We start from the raw sequence: 25737 nt of genomic DNA, 5'->3' as shown, positions 1-25737 counted from the left end.
TAGCTACTTGGAAGATGGGATTGAAGTATCACAATTTGAAGCCAGCTGGGGCATATAAATTTACTACTCCATCTTACTTGATGTCTGGGTACAGGCTTCTTATCCCAACTACGAGGAAAGCACAATGGCTCGATGCAGTGGCACATACCTGTCATCCCTAGTGACACAGGGAAGCACCCACAAAAGGATCTCAGCTGATGCTGATCTGGACATAAAGTAAGAGATCCTGCCTCAAAAATGATCAAGGCAGAAAGGGGCTGGGAACAGTGGTAGACCTCCACAGCAAGAGGCCTTAACTTCAATCTACAATACCATCAAATCATAATGATGATAATGATGATACACGTTTATTACAATTATTATTTTGGTGGTACTTGAGTTTGAATTTATGGCCTCATGCTTGCTAGACAGGCACTATACTACTCAAGCCAAGTCTCCAGCACTAATACTGCTGCACTTAAAATTAATGTGTATGTAAAGGAAATTTTTGATTTTGATTATGATCTTGCAGCAAAATAGTTATCAAGAATCTAATGGGTTTTTTTTAAAGTTTTGTTATTTAGATAGTCCACTAAACAATTACATATATGAGTGATAAAAACTGTCATTAAATCCATTGATGATAGTCTTAACCATCGATTGATACCTGAGACAATTATATAATTATACATGTTTAAATTACGTGAATAGCTTTTTCTCCTCTCAAAATTGACTTTGTGATTATTGCTGAATAGTTTTCAAAGCTAGTGAAGTGTATAGGTATGTTCATAATCTCTTCTTACTGGTTCCATTCAGTCTTCCATCCCTGGATAATACTATCTATAAGACAGCTTCAGTGTGCATTCATTATGATGCTTCCTAGGATGGATATATGGAGGTTTTTTTTAATCAGCATCTTGTAATTGTGTAGAATGATATGTTCTTTCATGACATTTTCAGACATGTATATCATTCATTATGTTGCCATGCGTGGTACATCTTACTAATGGATACTATTCTCTAATGCTTTTTTGGCTAACATCTTCAAAGGACTTCATTCAAAAGCAGTTTCTGTTCATGTGAAAAGTTCTTGTCAGAGATGGAATCATGAGCTTGTAGTCCTGCTACTGGGCGGCTGAGGCAAGATAATTACTTGAGTAAAATCCTAACTAATAAGCATAAGGTCCTGAGTTCAAAACTCAGTACTAGGGAAAAAATAAATGATTCTGTATTCCATTATGTAAGTCTTAGCAAAAAATACATGTTTAGATACATGCTCAGGTAAAATTAAGAATTGAGGTCCTCAGTCTTCACCCTCAACGAAGTGACCCTCTTCTCCCCGCAGTGGTACTGAATTCTGAACTCAGCCTTGAGCTTAAACTCCTGGACTCAAGTGATCCTCTTTTGTTTGTTTTCTTGTTAATTATTCTGAATAACTTAATACAGCTTAATTCTCTTGCCCTTAAATTATATAATCCCCTATCTTCTCTTGAGCTCATCTTAACATTCTCATATCATTGCTAGTCGTTTTCAGTATCCACTTCTTCTTTCTAATGTCTAAGTGGATTGAATCTATTGTTTGTACCTCATGTCCCATCCTGCTTCCCATACTGGTGGTGTGGAAAAGCTCTGGCATATTAAAAAAGCCAGTGGAATCCCTTCTGTTCTGGCAATTTTGAGCACGGTCCTTGGCCATGGGGAAGGACCGTGGGGACAGAGTTTGGAATCTGAGCGAGCTTTCCTCAGAGGATGAAAGCATTCCTCAGAAATTCCTTTGTATTGGACCTTGGACCGCTGCTTTCTACTATGTTCCAGGTGTTAGTTGTTTTAGCCACAGATTAGAAATATATGGAGCTACTTTTTGTTAGCATCAATTACTTGTATAAAATAATTCTTGGTAGGTAAGAAATTATGATAAACCAGCTTATAGTTGTGTGTGTGTGTGTGTGTGTGTGTGTGTGTGTGTGTGTGTGTGTGTTGCTGAGAACTGATTCCAGGGCTTTGAGCATGAAGTGCTCATGAGCCATGCCTCTACCCTTTTGAGTTTATTGTTTCAGGTAGTCTCTTGTTGGCTTTGTTTGGACTGACTTCTAACTCAAGGTCTTTTTGCTTCTGCCTTCCAAATAGCTGGGATTACAGATGTATACTGTGGTATCCAGGTCCCAGAGTATGAGTTTCTGTACAGCCTTTATACTTGAGATAGTTCTACTGAACACTTAGCTTTAAGGAGGAGGGGGGAAAAACGAGTTAAGGGCATGATAGGTGTAGAAGCCAATATGAGTATGTTTGGTAGATGAATGGGCTTAGGTAGAACAAAGGAAGAGATTTCGCTTTCTCAAGACTTACATAGTGTTTAGGTTTTAAAACTGAACTGAGGGCCAGGAGTTTGGCCTAGTGGTAGAGTGCTTACCTAGCATGCAGGAAGACCCGGGTTCAATTCCTTGGCACTACATACATAGAAAAAAGCTGGAAGTAGTGCTGTAGCTCAAGTGGTAGAGCTCTAGTCTTGAGAAAGTCCAAGGACAGTGGACAGGCCCTAAGCTCAAGCCCAGGACTGGCAAAAAAGAATGGAATTTTAAAAATAAAATTAGTAGGTAAAGATATGTTTTAACATAACCGAGGCATGGTGGCTCATGTCTATAATTCTAGCTACTTAGGAGACAGAATTTGGAAGGATCAAGGTACAAAGCCAACCAGGCAAAAAGATAGCTAGACTCCACCTCAATTAATAAAGGAAAAAAACAAATAAAAAAAACAAAAAACAAAAAAAACCCTGTAAACCCAGCTACTTGGGAAACATGAATAGAAGGATTGCAGTTCAGGCCTGCCCTGGCAAAAGTAAATGTCAGACCCTATCTGAAAAATAAACCAATAAAGCTGGAGCAGGGCTCAAGTGCCTTCCTAGCAATCATAAGACCTTGGGTTCAAAACCCAATATGCAATTTTTTTTGTGTCAGTCCTGGGGATTGAACTGAGGGACTGATCACTATCCTTGGGCTTCCTCAAGGCTAGTACTCTACCACTTGAGCCACAGCACCATTTCTGGCTTTTCTATGTACGTGGTACCGAGGAATCGAACCCAGGTCTTTATGTATACTAGGCAAGTTCTCTACCACATGCACCACATGCATAGGAAAACAAAAAAGCTGGAAATGGTGCTGAGGCTCAAGTGGTAGAGCTCTAGCCTTGAGAAAGTCCAAGGACAGTGCTCAGGCCCTGAGCTCAAGCCCAGGACTGGCAAAAAAAAAAAAAAAGCTGATAAGAGTACCTGAATTCAAGCCTTAATACTGAAGGAGAAGGGGAAAGAAAAAGAAAAAGGGAAGGGGAAGAGAGAGAGAGGGGGAGGGAGAGAGAGAGAGAGAGGAGAGAGAGAGGAGAGAGAGAAACATATGATCCTTTAAGATTTCAAGGAGGTACTTCAGAAGTGGCAAAATTACCTGAGCTATCCAGTCATAGGCTTGTCAGAAACCCTTTCCTGTAAACAGCCCAACAATGCCTTAGCTTTGTTGCTTATCTGAGACAAGATCTCACTATGTAGCCCAGACTGGCCTGTAACTCCCCATCTCTCTGCCTCAGCCTAATTGCTAATGTTACAAGTGTATACCACTGTGTTGGGCTCAGAACATGGGTATTTAATTTATGCCATGGACTGTTAATTTATGCAGACTTATTTCTGTCTCTCCTCAATCTTTTTTTTTTTTTGCCAGTCATTGGGACTGAACTCAGGGCCTGAGTACTGTCCTTGGGCTTTCTCAAGGCTAGAACTCTACCACTTGAGCCACAGCACCACTTCCAGGCTTTTTCTATGTATGTGGTACCAAGGAATCGAACCCGGATCTTCGTGCATGCTAGGCAAGCACTCTACCACTAGGCCAAACTCCCGGTCCCCTATATTCATTCTTAAGTACAGCCTCCAAACTTTAAAAGACAGCCTCACTGGTTTGAAGGAACTAAGAACATGGTGGCTCAGCCTCTGCTACCTTGGTAGTCTGAGGAAAGATAACTATTTCACTTCTCTCTTGTCTTTTCCCTCCCATCCCTTTACACTAAATAGCATTTTTACATATATATTTATGTATATGTATATGCACACATATATATAGAGAGAGATAGATAGACTTTTTATACCTTCCATATTCCTCCCTCTCCGCCTTCTGATTCTCCTCAATGAATAGTAGGGAAAATGCTGAAAAGAATTTTCTATGAATCCATCCAGAATAATAAAAGTAATTTTTCTCTTCTAATCCCACTAAATTATTTACATCTGTTTACATCTAATCTTATTCAGGACATGAGTAGTGAGTTAGTTTATGTGTTCTAGCCTTCAATGTCAGTATGGTTTTTTAAATATAATTTTATTGTTCTTAAGATGTTCTACAGAGGGGTTACCATTTCATAAGTCAGGTAATGAGTATAATTCTTTTTGGACAGTGTTGCCCCTTCATTTGCTTTCTCCTAGTTTCCTCCTGTCCCTACCCACGAGTTGCATAGTTCATTTTCCACGTATACTGAATACTATCAGCATGATTTTTTACTTTTTGCTACCAGCCTGTCTGTCTGCTACTTCTTCCCAGACCTCAGCAAATGTTCCTAGCTCAGTGGGTTTAGGGTAAGGGACTGCGTGGGATGAGAATAGCCTCACATGAATTCAGAGGGCAGGGAACTGTGCCGTCCTTGTCTTTGTTCTTCTGCTCCCTGCCTGGTGTTTTGCACATGGTTCTTAGTATTTTTAGACAAAGATAATGGTTGCATCTTATTCTTAACTTGTAGCAGTTACAGACATGCTGCGCAGCAAACTGATCATCATGAGAATGAAGCTTTGCAATAAGAATTTGTGGGTCCCAGGGTATTGTGTCCCTACAGGAACTTTGTAACAATTTGGATGATTTCTATAAATTCTTGGTTAAGTCTCCTTTGGGAAATGACTGTGGTCAATCATTTAAGAAGGAACAATATCCTTTCATTTTGTTATCACATCCATCTAGCAATGTTTTAACAATGGACATGTGTAATTAGATACTTTATTTGAAAGATTAAATTATCCCATGTATATAAAAGAAGACAGGCCATTTTTTATCACAAAAGGAGCCCTTGAAAAGAATCGCACACATTTTTCTAATGTATAGCTATTACATCATTATATTTACTCATGCTTTTAAACACTGATTAGGACTCCTGATTGATTTTCAAGGACATGGTTTAGCAGTCAACTTTATATAATAAATATGGCAATTAAAGGGAATTGGTTGGGGTCTGGGAGCATGGCCTAGTGATAGAGTGCTCATCTAGCATGAACAAAGCCCTGGGTTCATTCCCTGGTACCACATATACAGAAAAGGGCGGAAGTGGTGCTGTGGCTCATGTAGTAGCGCACTAGCCTTGAGAAAATCCAACAGTGCCCAGGCCCTGAGTTCAAGCCCCATGACTGGCAAAAAAAAAAAAAAGGAATTGGTTGATAGTTAACTCTGTAATCCAAAAGTATCTCCTTGGGTAAAGCAACCAAAGAAAAGAAGAAAAAGAAATAAAGTAACCAAAGACGATTTGTGATTGTAATGCGTAGATAGCCAAACTAGGAAAGTTTGTGTAATTGAGTGGCCAAGAATCTTCTATTCATTTTTCTTTTCTTTTCTTCCCTTTCTTGTAGAATTCCCAGTGGATGACCAGCATTCCCTGTAGCTGATAATGTTGAAGATCAGCTCCACAGCTTTCTTTGGAATTCAGTTGTTAAACACAAATAGAATGCAAGTTCCTCAACTCCAGATAATGAAAACAGTACCTGGAAAACTGAAAACTATCTAAATGATTGTCTTTGGTTGGGCCGTGTTCTTAGCGAGCAGAAGCCTTGGCCAGGGTCTGCTGTTGACTTTTGAGGAGCACATAGCCCACCTACTGGGGACTACAGTTGCCACTACTACCATGGGCAATTCCTGTATCTGTCGTGATGACAGTGGAGCAGAAGACAGTGTTGACACACACCAGCAGCAGGCCGAGAACAGTGCAGTCCCCACTGCAGACACAAGGAGCCAACCCAGAGACCCTGTTCGGCCTCCTAGGAGGGGCCGAGGACCACATGAGCCAAGGCGAAAGAAACAAAATGTGGATGGCCTAGTGCTGGACACACTGGCGGTAATACGGACTCTAGTTGATAAGTAAGTATCCGATTCCATGCCGCCTCCAGTGTACTGAAAATGTTCTGCCAGCATCCTCAACTTCTGGACTTCTCCAGTTCATTCAGGATGTATTCGTCAAACCTTGTGCTCATAGTCCAAAGAATATTGTTTCTTCCCTGTGATGACAGAGTAAATGATAAGATTTGATATTTTTGCTTCTACCACCTACTACTGTCTGCAAATGTCAAAACATTTTGGTAGCAGAAAATGCCAAGTAAAACTATAATCTCTGTTAGGGAATATAGTAAATTCAGAGTGGTTTATGTTGCCAGCTACAGTGGGAAGTGGTTTTATGTCTGTCTATTTTACGGACAGAGTCATCATGAATTGTCTTACCAAGAACATGTCTACATACAGCTTTCGTTGGCAGTTAAGCACAAGAGTCAAGAGACTTTTTCTTCTCCCCCTCATATGCATACCCCCACCTCTCCCCACCCCCTCCTCTTTTGCTGTTTTAGTGGGGGTTTTTGTTGTTGTTTCGTTTTGGATAGTAAGTGTGATCTCAAGGACTTGAACTTGCCAGGCAGACATACTATAGATAAGCCGCACCTTCTACTCATTTTTTACACTGGTTATGTTTTAGATGGGGTCTCAGTTCCTGTCTGTGCACACGCTTGGGCTGTGATCTACCTATTTTAGACTTCTTATCATAGTTGGGATGACAGGCATGTGGCTACCAGGCCCAGATTCTTCTGTCGAAATGGATTCTTGTGAGCCTTTCTTCTTGGGCTAGTCTGGTACTGCCATTCTTCTGATCTCAGTCTCCAAAATAGGATTACAGGCATGAGCCCCTGGTGACCAACTCTGCTTTAATATTTTCTTGTTTGACCTCTTAGATCCATTGGGGGAATTTGTAAGTTGAAACTGCAGGCTATTCTCTCCCCTGCTTTGTGTAACTTATAAAAACAAAATCCCAGATTGAATAACAGTGATATTAAAAGGACAGTATTCAAGTGAAAAAACAGATTAACTTAAGGTTGTTCAGTAAATAAGGGCATAAATTTTAGGACCATCATGAACCTAAGTTCACAATTGGGCCTAGCCAACTTACTAGCTGCATGCTATTGGGAAGAACTTCTTTGTCCTCAGAGCCCTCTTTTGTAAAATGGGAATGATACTTTTCATAAAAGAATAGCAGTGATATAATGTGTACAATATCTACTATGTTGCCTTGTACAAAACAGTCATTCAATAGAGGCAGTAATTTTTTAAAAAGTTATTTCTGGCTACTCAGGAGACTGAGATCTGAAGATCACAGTTCAAACCAACTCCACATGCTAAAGACTGTAAGAATCTTAAATGGCACTGTGGCTCCAGGGGTAGGGCAGTAGCCTTGAGCTGCAGAGCTCAAGGGCAACACCCAGGCACAGGGGTGAGGAGTAGACTTGAGCTGAAGAGCTCAGGGGCAGTGCCTAGGCTCAGAGTTCAAGCCCCATGACCCACCAAAAAAAAAAAAAAAGTTATTTCTGGGTTTAGACCTTGCTAGTAAATTTCAGATGATTTGATAATCATATTAATGATTTGATACTCATTGTTCTTCAAAAAAACTAATACGAAATAGCATATACCACAAAGAAAAACCTCTTGTTTCCTATCTTGGAGTTCATTTCACTTAGCATTGTCTTATATGGTCATATGTTCATAGCTATTGAGCTATTGTGATCCTCTGTTAGGACTATCTGTGGCATATACCAGTTATTACAAATGAGGGAAACCATGGAGTCTATGTATGAACAAATCTTTAGAGTTATATTAAATTCTTCCACAAAATGCTGGTCTTCAGGAATAATAATATGTCTAGAAAAAAGTATCTCTAAGACTATAAAATTGTAGTGAAAAGTTATCCTTCTCAAGCAAAGAAGTAAACCCACCTACAATGTTAATTTAAGCCCATGGGATAAACAGGTGCAGAACAGATTTTGCTACATTTTCAAAGAGAATGATTAAGGGAAATAGAAGCAAGGTAGAGCCTTATCCCAGCTCCCAGGAAGATATCAAATTATAGCAAAGTATAGGAACCTTGTTTTCAAAGCACAAAATTCACTTCTAGGAGCCAAGGAAGGTACATTTGAATAACAGGTACCTTTTATCTTAGAGTTGGTTTTGGGTGTTTGGTTTTGTTTTGCTGCATAATAGGAATCATCCATAAAAATTAGGCAGAGAAAAGAACAAATAGGAAGGAAACATGGAGAAAATAATAGAAAAATCAAATTCATAAACACAGATATACAGCGTGGTTTTTTAGATGTTATTAGAGGAAAAGAATTTGATAATCTTATAAATTTTTATGGCTATTAAGATCTGAAAGATAAGACAGGGAAGCTCAGACAGAGTACCCCTAAATGTGTTATGTATGCAGATATCAAAACTTTTTTTGAGTGCTGTGGTTTGCCTCAGGTCCTTACTAGGCAGGTGGTCTACCACTTAAATACACCCATACCCCTTGCTCCTGACAGACTACTCAAGATAAATTTGTTTTCCTCAGTAGGTATGTTGTGCTCACTTGAAAAAGAGCTGGTGCACTCCCTCCACCTCTGAGTAACCTTATAATTGACTTTGATGGTTCTAAGCTCCCAACCAACCGTAAAAGAGCTGGGCCAGAAGTTTGGCCTAGTGGTAGAGTGCTTGCTTAGAATGCACGAAGACCCAGGTTTGATTCCTCGGTACCACATACATAGAAAAAAGGCAGAAGTGGTGCTGTGGCTGAAGTGGTAGAGCTGTAGCCTTGAGAAAACCCAATGACAGTGCTCAGGCCCTGAGCCCAAGCCCAGGACTGGTAAAATTTAAAAATAAATAATAAATAAAAAATTTTAAAAAGCTCAGTTCCAGGGTTTGGGAGTTTGGCCTAGTGGTAGAGTGCTTGCCTAGCATGCACAAAGTTCTTGAGTTCTATTCCTTGGTACCACATACACAGAAAAAAACAGAAGTGGTGCTATGCTTCAAGCGGTAGAATGCTAGCCTTGAGAAAGCCCAAGGACAGTGGTAGGCCCCGAGCTTAAGCCTCAGGGGGGGGGGGGGGGGTGTGTGTGTGTGTGTGTGTGTGTGTGTGTGTGTGTGTGTGTGTGTGTGTGTGTGTGTGTGTGTGATGTGGCTTATCGTATATAGTTTCTCCAGTCCTTTCCTGAGAAGGGAACCATGCTCCAGGATCACTTTGTGTGTCTGCCCAGTCTCCTTCAGTGTGTGTATGAGAGAGACAGAGACAAATGGAGGGGTGGAGGAGGGAGAATACAAGTTTAGGGCTCCCAGCCACCTCTGTGCCGGCTCCTCAACTTAGCTTTTGTCTTCCAATAGAAATTTCTGTTCTACAGGCTGTTTATCATTTTCTTTCAGTGTTGATACATCTATGTTCACTAAAGATCTCTATAAAACTGAAGTAGTCCCATTCCTTATCAGTTGTATTTTATGACTTTTTCCCTTTTCCTTAATCCCATTCTCCCCACTACCCACCTCAAAATACCAGTCAGTCACCATTCTAGTGAGTTTGAGATATTGGCTTTAGTTTACCTACCAAATGGTTATGGGGAAACTATTCCTATAGAGTTTTGTGTGTGCTTTAAATTTTTTCTATTACAGAAGCCAGGAACCAGTGGCTCATACCTGTAATCTTAGGTAGTCAGGAGACTGAGATCTGGGATCACAGTTCAGGTCAGCATGGACAGGAATGCACATGAGACTCTCTTATCTCCAGTTAACAACTAGAAAATCAAAAGGGGTGCTGTAGCTCAAAGTGGTAGAGCACTAGCCTTGAATAAAAATGCTCAGAAATAGGGCCGGGAGTTTGGCCTAGTGGTTAAAGTGCTTGCTTAGCATGCATGAAGACCCGGGTTCAATTCCTTGGTACCACATACATAGAAAAAAGCCAGAAGTGGTGCTGAGGCTCAAGTGGTAGAGCTCTAGCCTTGAGAAAGTCCAAGGACAGTGCTCAGGCCCTGAGCTCAAGCCCAGGACTGGCAAAAAAAAAAAAAGAATGCTCAGAAATAGCACCCAGGCCCTGAGTTCGACCCCCATGACCAAAAAAAGTATAGCAGAAGCAGGAGGATCACATGTTATAAGCCAGTATCAGTAACACAGCAAAATACTGTCTCAAAAAAAGAACTATGTATTTGGAACTTTTATTGCTGTATGTAAAAGTGCAACTACTTCAGACTTATGGAGTATTTAAAGTACCATGTTGGTTATTTTCATCATAATTACTTAAGTCACTACTAAATTTTTGCTCTTAGAGCTAACTCTGTAGGGAATAGCACAAATCCTTGGCGGACCTATAATTATTGGGTACATTTATACCCAGTTGCCAGACTGTTCCCTAGAAATGTTTGCAGCAGCCGGTTATGTATTTCTTTTAAATTCTATGTTTGTTTGCTTTTTCTTTTGTCTTTTTTACAGCAGGATCTCTCAACCTAGCCTACATTGGCTTTGAACTCAACAATCCTCTTGCTGAATTACAGGCATTCACCACCATACCCAAACTACAAATTCTTTTTAAATACAAATCTTCCCTTATTATGAAAGGATTCAAGATATACAAACTTACCTAATGAGTACCTGGGATAGGCATAGTAATTTGTACCTCACGGGAATCCTCTGAGGATTACATGATTTATGGCATTAATGTTATGGTGTTTTTTGAGGCAGGAAAAAATAGGTCCAAATATGTAAACAAAAGAAATTATCATTGTTCAACGACAAGTATTTTAGCCTGAAAGTTCTCCTAAAGTACTTACAAAGTCTGGGATCACAGTGTACAGCCCCATGCAGAGAAAAAGAGAGAGGAGAGAGAGAGAGATACACATATATTCAATGCTATTTTAGAACAGAGTCAGGGATATTGAATAGTTCTTAGTTACATTTGGCCTCTTTTTATAATACCATTTCATGAATTTTAAGCATATAGTGATATTTCCCAAAAACTCTCAAGTGAAGCTGCTTCTGTAAGCCCTGGATTCTATAAACCCTTGGTTGCCATCTCTTACCTGCATTTCTTCCAGGTAAATGAGAAAGATGCTGTTGGTCTTCCTGCCACATGTCAGGTGGCCGTGGGCCTTTAGAGGTAAACCTAGAGCAGACTCTAGTCTCCAGTTTTAGTGTTTTTCCCTCAGGCCACATAGTAGTCTTTGTGTGTCTATCTGCTCATTTATTTATGTGCTATCATGGACAGTGTCGATGGAAATGAGCATGAAGGATATAGTATACTTTTGTTCTTAGATCCTCCAACTCTGCTTGATTCTTCTGTGCTTTTTCTTCATTTGTTCATGGCCATTTCTCCTTTTTTTCCCCATCCCACACTTTCAATTAGAATTTTCATTTGGAATTTCACCTATTATTGCCTTCTTTAATTCCTCCAATGTTTGTTTTTCAGTGATCAGGAACCTCCCTATTCAATGATTACATTACATGAAATGGCAGAAACAGGTAATTTTTGTTTTTAATACTATCTGATTTTAATTAATAATGAAATAAAGCTACTTTTGTAAGATAAAATATTTTTTACATGTTCACGGGAAAAAGCCTGAGTATGGAGATTTTCCCAAAAAAGTATAATAGGTACCATATATTATGTCTTGGATACTTAGCTGTTTTTATCTGTGGTTATCTTATTTGAAATTATGAAAACTTTTTTTGGCATTGATCTTTGGTCATAACTTCTAGAATGGGAAGAATAAACTTTAGTCCTTTCCTAAGTGTCATTTTAAAAATGGAACCTACTTGGGCCGGGAGTTTGGCCTAGTGGTTAAAGTGCTTGCCTAGCATGCACGAAGACCCGGGTTCGATTCCTCGGTACCACATACATAGAAAAAAGCCGGAAGTGGTGCTGAGGCTCAAGTGGTAGAGTGCTAGCCTTGAGAAAGTCCAAGGACAGTGCTCAGGCCCTGAGCTCAAGCCCAGGACTGGCAAAAAAAAAAAAAAAAAAATGGAACCTACTGTTGATAATAATTACTTTTCTCAAGTTCTATATCATCAATAAAGTGTTTTTGTTTTTTGTGGTACCAGGGTTTTAATTCAGGGCCTCATTGTTTTGTTTGGTTGCTTTCTCAGCTGATGCTTTACTACTTGAGCCATTTCCTCCAGCCCAGCTTTTTCCTAGTTATGGAGTCTCTTGGACTTTCCTACCTGGCCTGGCCTTATACTACTACTCCAATTTTCAGTCTCCTGAGTAGCTATAAATACTGCCACTGGTACCCAGTGCTTGTTACTGTTAAATCAGAATTTGAAGACCCAAAAGTATAGCTTAAATCTTCTCCATATAAAAAATGCCCCTGAGCCAGGCACGGTGATTCATGACTGTAATCCTAGCTACTCAGGAGGCTGACATATGAAGATCAGTGTTCAAAGCCAGCCTGACAGGAACCTCCATGAGACTCATCTCCAGTTAACCACCAAAAAGCTAGAATGGAGTGTAGCAAAAATGGTAGAGCACTAGCGTTGAGCAAAAAAGCTCACAGAAAGTACCCAGTCCCTGACTTCAAGTCCCAGGACCAGCATAAAATATATCACTGAGGGCTGGGAGTTAGCCTAGCGGTAGAATGCTTGCCTAGCATGCACAAAGACCTGGATTTGACTCCTCGGTACCACATACACAGAATATTAGCTCCTTAAAAGTTGCATAGTGAAGGGAAATTGTTTCTATGCCAACGTGAAGCCTTCTTATGTGACTTTTATTTAATATTTTCATTTTTTCAAGATAGTGACTTCATTATATAATCTTCTTGGTTTGCCTTTAGATGAAGGATGGTTGGATGTTGTCCAGTCCTTAATTAGAGTAATACCTTTGGAAGATCCATTGGGACCAGCTGTTATAACATTGTTACTAGATGAATGTCCATTGCCTACTAAAGTAAGTGAACATTAATCTTTATAATACTGTCATTTGTGTCATCTTTTCACAAGCTGAATAACCATGAAAAACACTTGATATAATGCATTACCCTTTTTTTAATTAAAGAATTTATTAACATTGATTTTTATATCATATTTCAAATGACATGTTTAACAAACAGGTATTCAAGAAGGGAATCTCTATATACAATCACTGGCACTTAGATTTTAGAACATAATCAAAATTAGGCTGAGGGTTTGTATGACATAGATACATAATAATCTATGTAATAAAACATTATGTCTATAGAGTCATAAGTTTTTATGACTATGTAGTTGTGTTTATATTTCCAGTACCATGTCCATAGCATTGGGTATGCAACTTTTGAGTTCTCGCTCTTGTACTGTTTGGATCTAATAGCCACATATTAAGGATACCATGCACCTTTTGTTCCTTTGGTCTTGACTTGTCTCATTCAACATGATTGCTCTAGATTCATCCATGTTTGAGATATTTTATTCACTATTGATTCTCTTGTGTAAAAGTTTCACTACTGGATTGGGAGATTGGCCTAGGGGTAGAGTACTTGCCTAGCATACACAAAGACCTGGGTTCAATTTCTCAGTGCCACATACATAGAAAAAGTGGGAAGTGGTGCTGTGGCTCATGTGGTAAGAACGCTAGCCTTGAGAAAGCCCAAGGCCACTGCTCAGGCCCTGAGTTCAAGCCCCAGGACTGGCAAAAAAAAAAAAAAGTTTCACTACTAATGATGTGCTGCCTTCTCTATAGTAGTATACTGTAAAGGTTTTAGTTCTGTGTTTTCTAAATGTTAAAAGTAAAAGCATTTCTATCTACAATGACAGTCTAGAAATTAGAAGAGAATGTTTAGTCACTAAGCTGATTTTCCTATCTTTTCCTGAGCAATTTCCTCAGAACAAAGGACAAAGATCTCCTATTAAGAAAACAGTCTAAGTAAAAAGTACTTTTGAGTCTTCCTATAGTGGTATGCCTTACTTAGAACAAACAAAAATCACACTTCCGTTGCCTTAATCTAATGTGTTTTGCCAATCTTTTTTTTAAAAATTCTAGTATCTTTCATTTGTTTGCTTAAGCTTCAGACATTTGGGCCCTGTACAATAAAAATGTTGTGGACAGAAAGGAAACGTCTTTAAACTAGTCATTGGTATTTGATATTTACACCTAAGTTAATAAGCTGTCTCTGTTTTAATTTGCCTCCAAAACTCTGGTGGGCGGGCACCAGTGCTCATACCTGTAATCCCAGCTACAAAGGAAACTAAGATTTGAGTATCTTGGTTTGAAATCAGCCTGGTAGGCAAATATTAGGAGATTTTTATCTCAAAATAACCAGCAAAATGCTGGAGATAAAGGTGTGAGCCAAGTGGTAGAATACTACTCTTAAGTGGAAAAGGTTGAGCAAGAGCTCGGAGACCCTGAGTTCAAGCCCTAATATAAAAACTGGTGGGTTTTGTTCTAACTTGGTAAAACTTTATTTTAAAGAGTAACTTTTTACTTCAGTATTACTAACTCCTAATACTATTAAGCATATTTGAGTGGGTTTAGTTAGGGTAATGATTTCAAGATTAAGTAGCATATATTTGGAATGAAATGGAATAAAGCAGCTTGTAGGAGAAAACTTTCAGGCTGATCAAATAATATTTCTCACGAATAGGGATATTGTTGGGATCATTATGTACAGTCTGCATTTACTTAATATCTGGATATAACTTTGTTCTCAAAGAATTCTCTTAGGAAAAATACTTGTACATTTTTGTTTTTAGGATGCACTCCAGAAATTGACCGAAATTCTCAACTTAAATGGAGAAGTAGCTTGCCAGGACTCAGGCCATCCTGCCAAACACAGGAACACATCTGCAGTCCTAGGCTGTTTAGCTGAAAAACTAGCAGGTAAGTTTAGGAAATGCTTTCGAGAAAGACCCTAAGTAGTCTGACACTGAGAGGAAATCTGCACTGTGAACTTGTTATCACACTGCTGGTGGAAAAAGAAGTAAGAAAAGAACTGATAAGGAAAAGACTCAAAGGACACAGAATTAAACGGAATCTAATTTAATTTTCTTGCTTTCAAGAGCAAGTTAAAAGATAAAAACTATTTACTTGCTTTAAAATTAAAGGAAGGATAGGTGGGCACCATTGGCCTCATGCCTATAATCCTAACTACTCAGAAGGCTGAGATCTGAGGATTGCTGTTCAAAGCCAGCCTAGGCAGGAAAGTGGGACTCTTATCTCCAGTTAACCACCAAAAAACCAGAAGTGGCAGTGCTGTGAGACTCAAAGTGATAGAGTGCTAGCCTTGAGCTGAAGAGCTCAGGGACAGTGCCCAGGCCCAGAGTTCAAGTCCCACAGCCAACCAAAAAAAAGGGGGGGAACGGTGGGTCTGGGAATGTGGCTTAGTAGTAGAATGCTTGCCTTGCATGCGTGAAGCCCTGAGTTCAGTTCCTCAGTACCACATAAACAGAAAAACAGAAGTATCACTGCGGCTCAAGTGGCAAAGTGCTAGCCTTAAGCAAAAGAAGCTCAGGTACAGTGCCCAGGCCCTGAGTTCAAGGCCCAGAACTGGCAAAAAAAAAAAAAAGATGGGCTGGTAGTTTTGCCTAGTGGCAGAGTACTTGCCTAGCATGCATGAAGCCCCAGGTTTGATTCCCCCGTACCACATATATAGAAAAGCCAGAAGTGGTATTGTGGATCCAGTGGTAGAGTACTAGCCTTGAGGAAAGCCCAAGGATAGTGCTCAGGCCCTGAGTTGAAGCCCCAGGACTGGCAAAAAAAAAAAAAAATACGGAAGGAAAGGAAAGGAGGGCAGGAAAAGAAATCAGAACATGGGTGCTAGTTTCAATTCTACCTGTGCCCAAGTGCCTTTGGGCTCATCTCTGTACTCTGTGGCTCATTTGCTCAGCTATGACATGAGCATGGTACTATAACCACCTAGAGAATAGGAGGCTTGAGGAAAAGAATATGCATGGAGTACTTCGTAAAACATTCAGAGTTCTACTAACAATTTGTCATTAGTTATCAATAAAAATAACATGGCACTTTAATTATATCCAGTATCTGTTGTGTTTGTCTAGGTCCTGCAAGTATAGGTTTACTTAGCCCAGGAATACTGGAATATTTGCTGCAGTGTCTGGTAAGTGTCTGGCTAGTTGTTCTTAGTCATCTAGAATTATTTGTTTTTCTCAATTTACCAACATAGTTCTTGACACAGAGAATACATTAGTTCTAAATTTTATTTGTTTTCTTATTCCCTTCTGTTTTGTTGTTGTTTGCTCTTGTTTTTATTTTCAGCATTGTTGTTGTTTTGTGGTGTTGAGGAGTGAATCCAAGGGCCTTATGTATTCCAGACAAGGATTTTTACCTTTGGACTGTATCCCAGCCAACACTTCTTTGTCTTTTCTCTTCCTTCCTTTCTTTCTTTCCTTCTTTCTTTCTTTCTTTCTTTCTTTCTTTCTTTCTTTCTTTCTTTCTTTCTTTCTTTCATCATTCATGGGGCTTGAACCTTCAGAGCCTGGGTGCTGTCCTTGAGTTTTTTCATTCAAGGCTAGCTCTCTACCACTTGGAGCCACAACTCCACTTCCAGTTTTCTGGGGGTTAATTGGAGATAAGAGTCTTACAGACTTTCCTGCCCAGGCTGGCTTTGAACCATAGTCCTCAGATCTCAGCCTCCCCCGTAGCTAGGATTGCAGGCATGAGCCACCAGTACCGGATTATTTTGTCTTCAACAACAGCAATAACAACGAAAGCTGAGATGCAAATTATCGTAAACAAAAAGTTGAATTTGTCTGGTTTTAATTTTTTTTTTTACTTTTTATTTTTGTTCGTTGTGAGGCTTGAACTCAGGACCTGGGAGCTGTCCCTGAGCCTCTTTGTGCTCAAGGTTAGTGCTGCACCACTTAAACCATAGCACCACTTCCAGTTTTTGAGTGGTTAATTGGAGAAGAGTCTCATGGAGACATTTCTGCCTAGGTTGGCTTTCAGCTACGATCCTCAGGTCTCAGCTTCCTGAGTAGCTAAGATTAGTAGCTAGAATTACAGGTGTGAGCCAGCAGTGATTGAGTCATAAAATAACTGCCATTATTCACTTTTTATGCGTCTAGTCTCCCCAGGTGGTAATAGGGAGTTCTGCAGTAGGAACAAAATAATACAGCATTCCAACATGAGGCCAGGATCCCAATATATATAAATCTCTAGGCTGTCCTCTTCTCCTTTCTCTACTTCTGTTCTTAAAGCTGCTGTTTTTGGAATATTTTGTATGTCAGTTGTGAAGCTTGTTTATTGAGGCTGTGTATGCCTTCTGATTTCTCATCATGATGAACTTTAGTCTGACTGGTCTATATTTTTTTCTCATTTTTCAAAATTCTTTCGTGTTACACAGAATAGTTGTACAGAGGGGTATAGTCTATATTTGTTTAAAGTTACTTTTTCAGTAAACTTTGGCCTTTTTCAAAATTTCAATGTGAAAGACCTTGTTCATTAGTGCCTACACAGTAATAAGAGTACCTTTACATTGCTTTGAGCAAACACTGAAGAAACAGCAGTGGCAGCTCACAGTTTTTCCAGCAAGGAGTTTTCCTAGTAAGTAATGGAACAAAACTGCTAAGACAACACAACCTTCCTCTTATGACAGAATGTGATCAAGGGCAAAGTTACTTTTTCTCCATTAAATGCCATAAAAATTCAAGAAGGGGAGTGAGGTGGATGGCATATGGAAGGTGAGACACATATCCTGATGAAGATGAGCCTCAGCCAGGCCATGCCATAAAATTAAGACTTGTGTCCAGAAGAAACTACAGTAAAGGCCCAGAGACCGTTGTCTGATAAGAGAAGATAATGTCAGGGGTCAGGAAGATATGCACAGCATAGTTTTGCTATAGAAGAGGATGGTGGCTATATGAGCTTTGCCCCACTTAGGAGGGCACTAGAAAAATAAGTAGGCATTCTCTGGTGTTCTGGAGCACTCTGGAGGCTCACAGCCCAGCTGTGGGAAAGCATAGTTGTAAGCAGCTTGGATGTTAAACAGGTAGACCTATGGGATATGAACTCGTGTATGAACAGCACACTTGTTGCTCTCTCCTCTGTTGTTAGCATTTGTAGAAATCCTTTCAGGGACCAGGTTAAAATGAAAACATTTAGTTGCTAATTTTATTACTTATAATTCTGGAACTTGTTGTTCTTATTCTGAATAAAAGACTAGGCAACAATTCAAGTTTTCTGTTTTGCTTGCTTTAAAGAATAGAAGAATAAACTATTTCATTTTACAAAGCCTTAATAGAATTTTTGCTGAGTAAAATGACATAAAACACTTAATAAAATACTATTGAAATTTTCATATTTATAGATAACCCCAGTGACTTGAAGGAAAAAATAGATTGAATCTCAGCATAGTTCTTCATTATAAATGATATTAGCCAAATGGATAATAAAAGGACTTGAATGAATGAAATTTTTCTGACTTCTGAATGGAAGAGAAAAAAATATATATACATATATATGTAAATACATATATATATATATATATATATATACACACCACATGCTGGGCAAGAGGTAGGAACTGATAACTTGCCATCTCTGCCAGGAAATAACTTGACTCTATCTTGTTTTGTCTTTCAGAAGTTACAGTCCCACCCCACAGTCATGCTTTTTGCACTTATCGCACTGGAAAAGTTTGCACAGACAAGTAGGTATAGTGATTTCTCTGCAATAATGATCTCTGATGCTGTAAAATCTTACTTTTCTGAGTTACTTGGTGAGCCTCCACCTTACACCCTAACAGTTTCATACACTCTGTTTTGCTGACACTTCAATGACAGTGAAGTGCAACAAGGACAGAGGCAAGGGTTTATCCCATCTAAGTCACTAAGCTTTTAGAGGACAGATTGCCTAAATGTAGTCAGAGATTTTGGCTGTCTTACCCCTGGAAGCTTCAGTGGAAGTCCATTGTGACCTCCACTTTTCTAATTGGCTTTCCTCACTCCCTGTTACCACTAATTTACCCAGAAAATCGTTTCATTCTTTCATTGGTAGTTCAACAATTACATCTTTCCCAACAGGTGAAAATAAATTGACTATCTCTGAATCCAGTATTAGTGACCGGCTTGTCACATTAGAGTCCTGGGCTTATGAACCTGATTATCTGAAACGTCAAGTTGGCTTCTGTGCCCAGTGGAGTTTAGACAATCTCTGTAAGTAGTTGTTCATTAAAATATGCTTTTATTTCTAAATCTATTTCTTTTATAGGTTCACTGACCTTCCTTTCATAACAGTGGATATGAGTCCTTTATAAGGTTCTCTGATAGATTTGGATATATTCTAGAGACCCTTCAGATGAGAATTATAAGAATATTAACTCCTCACTGGTACCCCATTTCCTGCTGCAGTGAGGTTCATTAGTCATACAGCTCTAAGTAACCAACTCTATAGCACATACTGTCTCTTCACTGCCTTGAAGACAAACCCCAGTGATTCCTGGCTCTGGACCTGTTCTTTGCACTTGGGCTTTACTCATTTTACTTTCCTCCCCCTCTCCTTTTTGCACTTTAAACCCAAAGTCATGTCTTACTCCATAATAGTTGTTCTTCAACCCTCACCACTAGCACTATGCTAATACACAGCTGGATGTGAAATTCCCCTACTCTGCCTCAGCATTGTAAGTTCAGTATGTATAGCAACAGTTGACTTCTGAAAAAGTGCAGGTGTGAATGTTTTCTTATGAAGGCTTGGTTGCCTTCATGTGATATAGTATAGCAGCACATCTACAGTGCAAAGGTCTCCGTTGATTCTCTCCACTCCTAATGCTGGTGGCAGATGGAGGTGGCGGTTGGCAGTAGCTTTTCTTCCCAAGGCAGCCTATCTAGGAAACATTACCACTTGTTTTCTTTTGCAGTTTTAAAAGAAGGTAGACAACTGACTTATGAGAAAGTAGACTTGAGTAGCATTCGGGCCATGCTGAACAGCAATGATGTCAGCGAGTACCTAAAGATCTCACCTCATGGCTTGGAGGTAAAGTTTCCATAGATGGTAATAAGATAATTTTGTTCTCATTTTCATGCCCCACTTCTGAACAAAAGTAAAATAGGGGTCTGGGAGTGTTGCCTAGTGGTAGAGTACCTATCTAACATGCACAAAGCCTTCAATTTGATTCCTCAGTACCACATACACACAAAAAAAGTGGTGCTGTGACTTAAGTGGCAGAGCACTAGCCTTGAGCAAATAGTGTCTAAGGACAGTGCCCAGGTCCTGAGTTCAAGCCCCAGGACTGGCCAAAAAAAAAAAAAAAAATGCAAAATAGATGCAGACCAAGTGGAAATTTATTTTCTTTTTTTTTTTTTTTCTTTTTTTTTTTTTGCCAGTCCTGGGCTTGAGCTCAGGGCCTGAGCACTGTCCTTGGACTTTCTCAAGGCTAGAGCTCTACCACTTGAGCCTCAGCACCACTTCCGGCTTTTTTCTATGTATGTGGTACCAAGGAATCGAACCCGGGTCTTCGTGCATGCTAGGCAAGCACTTTAACCACTAGGCCAAACTCCTGGCCCTGGAAATTTATTTTCTAACTGAAGAGTGGTTAAGAGCATAGAAGATGAGTGTTATTATAGAGCATTATCTAATCTGGTTTTTGGTTTGGGGTTTTTCTGGTCCTGGGGCTTCAGTTCAGGGCTTGTGCTGTTCCTGAGCTTTTCTGCTCGAAGGATAGCAGTCCACCCCTTGAGCTGCAGCTCCACTTCTGGCTTTTTTTGGAAGTTCATTGGAGATAAGAGTCTCATGGACTTTTCTGCACAGGCTGACTTCAAACCACAATCCTCACATTTCAATCCTCAGTAGCTAGGATTACAAGCATGAGCCACCAGCATCAGGTTCATCCACTCTGTTATGTCCCACACACTGCAAACCTTGCTGTAGGCATTGCCTGCTGACTGACTGGTTCAAGTTTCTGCGTTTTATCTTGGGCATTTTGCTCAGCCAAAGGTCCAAAGATGGAAACACCTTGTTTTTAAATACCCACACAGCCAGTTGTCCTAAGACCTATCTTCCCTTTATCCCAGCGAATGCAGCCCATATTGATTTGAAGGTTAATGTTAGCATTGCTTATGTACAGGAAGGTGCCAGGCATCTAGGCATATCAGGGGTAAAAAATTATATGGATGATAGCTGCAGACAGTTCTTCAGTCCTATATATTGCCAAATCTCTTACATTGTTTTCTACTTTAGATTATACTTAAGTACCTTGTTTCATACCTTTCTCTCCCCAAGTCAGGTGAAGATTTATGCATTTGTGAAAGATTTTAATCTGAAAACAAAGCTTTATAAGGACTGAAAAATGAAGCCAAAAGCCTTTAATTCTTACTACAGCCATCTTCAAGGTCTTGTAAGATTGGTGCTAATATTGTGAGATCTCCCTGGAAATTAAACTAGGAATAGTGTGTTTCATTTATTTGCTTTTATGCTTTTTTGTCACTGGATTGCAAAGGAGATAACTAGTTCACGTATAGCTTTATCAGGGAAAATGAAACCCACCCCTGCCAGTCTCGCTTATTTGGTGGTTTTCAGGCACTAATGGTGGATTATCATACTCTTTGGTTCTTCCAGGCTCGCTGTGATGCCTCCTCTTTTGAAAGTGTGCGCTGCACATTTTGTGTAGATGCTGGGGTGTGGTACTATGAAGTAACTGTGGTCACCTCTGGTGTCATGCAAATCGGCTGGGCCACTAGAGACAGCAAGTTTCTCAATCATGTGAGTACCATGGAGCCATACAGAGGAAGCAACAGCAGTTCTGCTCTGGGAGACAGGCAGAGATAGCCATACATACAACAAGTGTGCTCAATAACCACATGGGGCCAGATTCCTAACAGTGGTTTGCTAAATTGATTCAGAAATGGAAAAGCGCAAGTGAAATTACCCTTCTGCCATTTTTCTTTGGTGGTTTTTGTTTTGTGTGTTTTTTTCCATTGAGTTTTAAGTTCATCTAATTGTCCAACTGGAGACTGGCTGCGCCTTGTCTTTGTAGGCTATACTCTGGCCCCAAAGAACCACATCTTTGATTTAGTTTTTCTATTGGGCTGGAATAACTTTATTTTTTATTGTTGGGGTAATGTATAGAGGGGTTACAGTTACATTCTTAAGATAGTAGGTGCATTACTTCTCACACATCCATACCCCTTCTCATGTTTGTGTCCCCATTTCCTCCCTCCACTCCCTCCCAATCATCTTGTTTCCCCCTTCCCTTTCCTATCTCAAATAATCAAGTAAACATGTATACAATATTCTGTATGAGATACAAAGTCAGATACCGTAACAATATGAGATTAACTAAAGGGCAACAAAAGAGAAGAGAAATAACATATTACATAAGAACAACAATCACTGCTGGGAGTTTGTCCTAGTGGTGGAGTGCTTGCCTAGCATGCATAAAGACCTGGGTTAAATTCCTCATTACCAGATATATTGAAAAAAAGCTGGAAGTGGTACTGAGCACAAGTGGTAGAGCTCTAGCCTTGAGAAAGTCCAAGGACAGTGTAGTGCTCAGGCCCTGACCTCAAGTCCAGGACTGGCGCAAGAAAAAAAAAAAAAAAAAAAGTCAAGCTCTTGTTTCCATATCCTAGAGATCCTTTCATTTAGTCTCATCCTATATGACCATAAATACCTAGGTTTTGTGCTATTGTAATCCTCTGCTAGGCGAGTCCTAGGTGTGTACTAATTATTACAAATGAGGGAAGCCATTGAGCCCATGTTCCTTTAGGTCTGGCTTATTTCACTTAATATGATTTTTTTTCCAAGACTTTTCATTTATAAGGAAATGGGTTGGAATGACTTTTTACATTGAGTAACCTTTGAGAATCTTGAAGAAATTCTCTTCCTTTCATAAAATACTCAATGTTGGCTTGACTTCTCTTAATTGACTCTTACTTTGTAAATAGTAGATACATTTATGTTCAAAACTTAGTACTTTTGTTACAGAAAACAGTGATATAAAAGGCGTAGGCTATTACTGAGCAGAACATTGGAGTTCCTCCCTCCCCTGCAGATTCATCCTTTTTTCCTTCCAAAGCCCAGCCCATTTACCACTACATATTTTGCATTCATATGGCTTTCATCCCTTGACATAGGAAAAGACCCTGATTATTAATCTAAATAATAATACTTGAAGCCATTTGTAAGGTCCTGAGATGGGTTTTAAGAAGTGATCCAGTAACTTAAACTTGCCAGCCATAAGAATATATTTTAGAGCCAGGCGCTAGTGGCTCATTCCTGTAATCCTAGCTACTCAGGAGACTGAGCTTTGAGGATCATGGTTCGAAGCCAACCCTGGCAGAAAAGTCTGTGAAACTCCTTATCTCCCATTAAACTATTCAGAAAAGGCTGGAAATGGCACTGTGGCCCAAGTGGTATGACAGTATCCTTGAAAAAAGAAGCTCAGGGATGGCACCCAGGCCCCGAGTTCAAGCCTCAGTACTGGGGGGTGGGGGAAGATAGATAGATAGATAGATTTTTTTTTCTTTTTGCCAGTCCTGATGCTTGAACTCAGGGCCTGGGCACTGTCATTGGACACTTTTTTTTTTTTTTCTTTTGCCAGTCCTGGGCTTGAGCTCAGGGTCTGAGCACTGTCCTTAGACTTTCTCAAGGCTAGAGCTCTACCCCTTGAGCCTCAGCACCACTTCTGGCTTTTTTCTATGTATGTGGTACCAAGGAATCGAACCCGGGTCTTCATGCATGCTAGGCAAGCACTCTACCACTAGGCCAAACTCCTGGCCCCTCATTGGACACTTTTTGCACAAGGCTAGCACTCTGCGACTTGAGCCACAGTACCACTTCTGTTTTTTTCTGTGTATGTGGTACCGAGGCATTGAACCCAGGGCTTCATGCATGCTAGGCAAGCACTCTACCACTAAGCTACACTCCCAGCCCTGATAGATGGATTTTTTTTTTTTTTTTTTTTTTTTTTTTTTGCCAGTCCTGGGCTTGAGCTCAGGGCCTGAGCACTGTCCTTAGACTTTCTCAAGGCTAGCACTGTACCACTTGAGCCTCAGCACCACTTCCGGCTTTTTTCTATGTATGTAAGACTGAGGAATCAAACCCGGCTCTTCGTGCATGCTAGGCAAGCACTCTACCACTAGGCCAAACTCCAGGCCCAATAGATGGATTTTTTTTTCTCTTTTTTTTTTTTTATTGTAATTAGTAAAAGGGTTACATGATATTTGCCAGATAGAAGGTGCATTAATTCAATTACATTGATACCCTTTCACATGTCTTGGTACCCATTGCCCTCCCCCCTAGATGGATTTTTTTAAGGGACCCTTTATTATACCCTGAAGTTATTCATGGCATTTGACTAAAATTCCTAGACAAAAGAGAAGAAAAATATTAGAGGAAGTAGGTTAATGTACAGGTCAGGTCTGGTAAGAAGAAAAGTAAAGCCCAGTTTTCCATTGCTTTGCTGGACTCTTCAGCAGAAGTTCTCCTCTCCCTCTTTCTAGGCCTTACATGAACATCTGGAAGTCTGGGCCTTTTCTGAGCCTCCAAGAGTCAAAAGAAACTGGGTCTGAAAAACAATTCCAGTGTCTGTTTTCTAACATCAGTGCTAGTTTACCAATTATACTGACTGCCTGCTCCAAATTAGAGTCTCTAAAGTTGGTTTTTTAAAAACTTTTTTTTAAAAGGTCAATTTTTTTAAGTCTTAAAAAAATCTTTCTAGGCCGGGAGTTTGGCCTAGTGGTTAAAGTGCTTGCCTAGCATGCACGAAGACCCGGGTTCGATTCCTTGGTACCACATACATAGAAAAAAGCCGGAAGTGGTGCTGAGGCTCAAGTGGTAGAGCTCTAGCCTTGAGAAAGTCCAAGGACAGTGCTCAGGCCCTGAGCTCAAGCTCAGGACTGGCAAAAAAAAAAAAAAAAAATCTTTCTAGGAGTTGATGACTGAAAACTGGAATCATAGCTGTTCAGGAGGCTGACATCTGAGGCTTGAGATTTGAAGCTAACCAGAGCAGACAAAACCAAAAGACTCTTATTTCAAATTAACTAGCAAAAGGATGCAAATTATAGTTAAGGCTCAAATGGTAGACAGCCAGCCTTGAATAAAATGCTAAGCAAGAGCATGAGAGGCCCTGAGTTCAGCCCCACCCCAGTACCAGTACAAAACAAATTTTTTTGTGCTGAATGAATTCATATTCATGCTCATGTATAATATTACAATTTCCATTCTATGGATGAGAAAACTGAGATGAGAAAAGAAAGTAAATTAGGACTAGGATTCATTTCTATCTGAGTTCTGTAGCAATAGTTTACTTTGTATTCAAAGCATGGGCAGAATACACCAGGCTTGGTGGCACATACCTATAATGTAGCATACAGGAGCCTGAGGCAGGAAGATCACAGGCCTAAGGATAGCCTGGAGCTACATTGTGAAACTCTGTTACAAAAACACCCTCCTTCCCCCACAACCCTCTCCCAACCCACAAACATGGGAGAACGTGAGACATTTGGCACTGAAAAAAGGTATCCTAGAGCTTGAGCAAGTATGGATTATTCCATGAAGGTAGCTTCTATATGAAATCTATCTTAGATTTCCTGATTATCTATCTGATTTTCCATAGACACTACAGTTCTAGGCATGGTACATCTGACAATGAATGTTACACATAGTTTTTAATCTTTTGGACTGTGTGGGGTTTTTTTCCAAGATGGCAGCTGTAAGTCAGATGATGAGTATATTTCTTTTTGGACAGTATCACTCCTTCCTTTGCTTCCC

At 39.8% G+C, this 25737-nt stretch overlaps 1 protein-coding gene across 1 annotated transcript in view; it reads left to right on the top strand.

The window, feature by feature from the left end:
- Rspry1 (ring finger and SPRY domain containing 1) overlaps positions 1 to 25737 on the top strand; it is a 43059-nt gene that overhangs the window by 7580 nt on the left and 9742 nt on the right. The window contains exons 2-10 of the mRNA XM_090357602.1: positions 5624 to 6128; positions 11509 to 11561; positions 12872 to 12984; positions 14766 to 14892; positions 16071 to 16129; positions 18613 to 18679; positions 19053 to 19184; positions 19886 to 20001; positions 21583 to 21726. Coding sequence (XP_090213728.1) covers positions 5779 to 6128; positions 11509 to 11561; positions 12872 to 12984; positions 14766 to 14892; positions 16071 to 16129; positions 18613 to 18679; positions 19053 to 19184; positions 19886 to 20001; positions 21583 to 21726 — 1161 coding nt within the window. The 5' untranslated portion in view covers positions 5624 to 5778. The remainder of the gene's footprint in view (positions 1 to 5623; positions 6129 to 11508; positions 11562 to 12871; positions 12985 to 14765; positions 14893 to 16070; positions 16130 to 18612; positions 18680 to 19052; positions 19185 to 19885; positions 20002 to 21582; positions 21727 to 25737) is intronic.

This window comes from Megascapheus bottae, chromosome 24, assembly GCF_031878675.1.
Source record: "Megascapheus bottae isolate mThoBot1 chromosome 24, mThoBot2.hap1, whole genome shotgun sequence".
Classification (NCBI taxonomy): Eukaryota; Metazoa; Chordata; class Mammalia; order Rodentia; family Geomyidae; genus Megascapheus; species Megascapheus bottae.
Note: the sequence above shows the minus strand (reverse complement) of the source record. Positions and strands in the feature narration are given on the sequence as shown.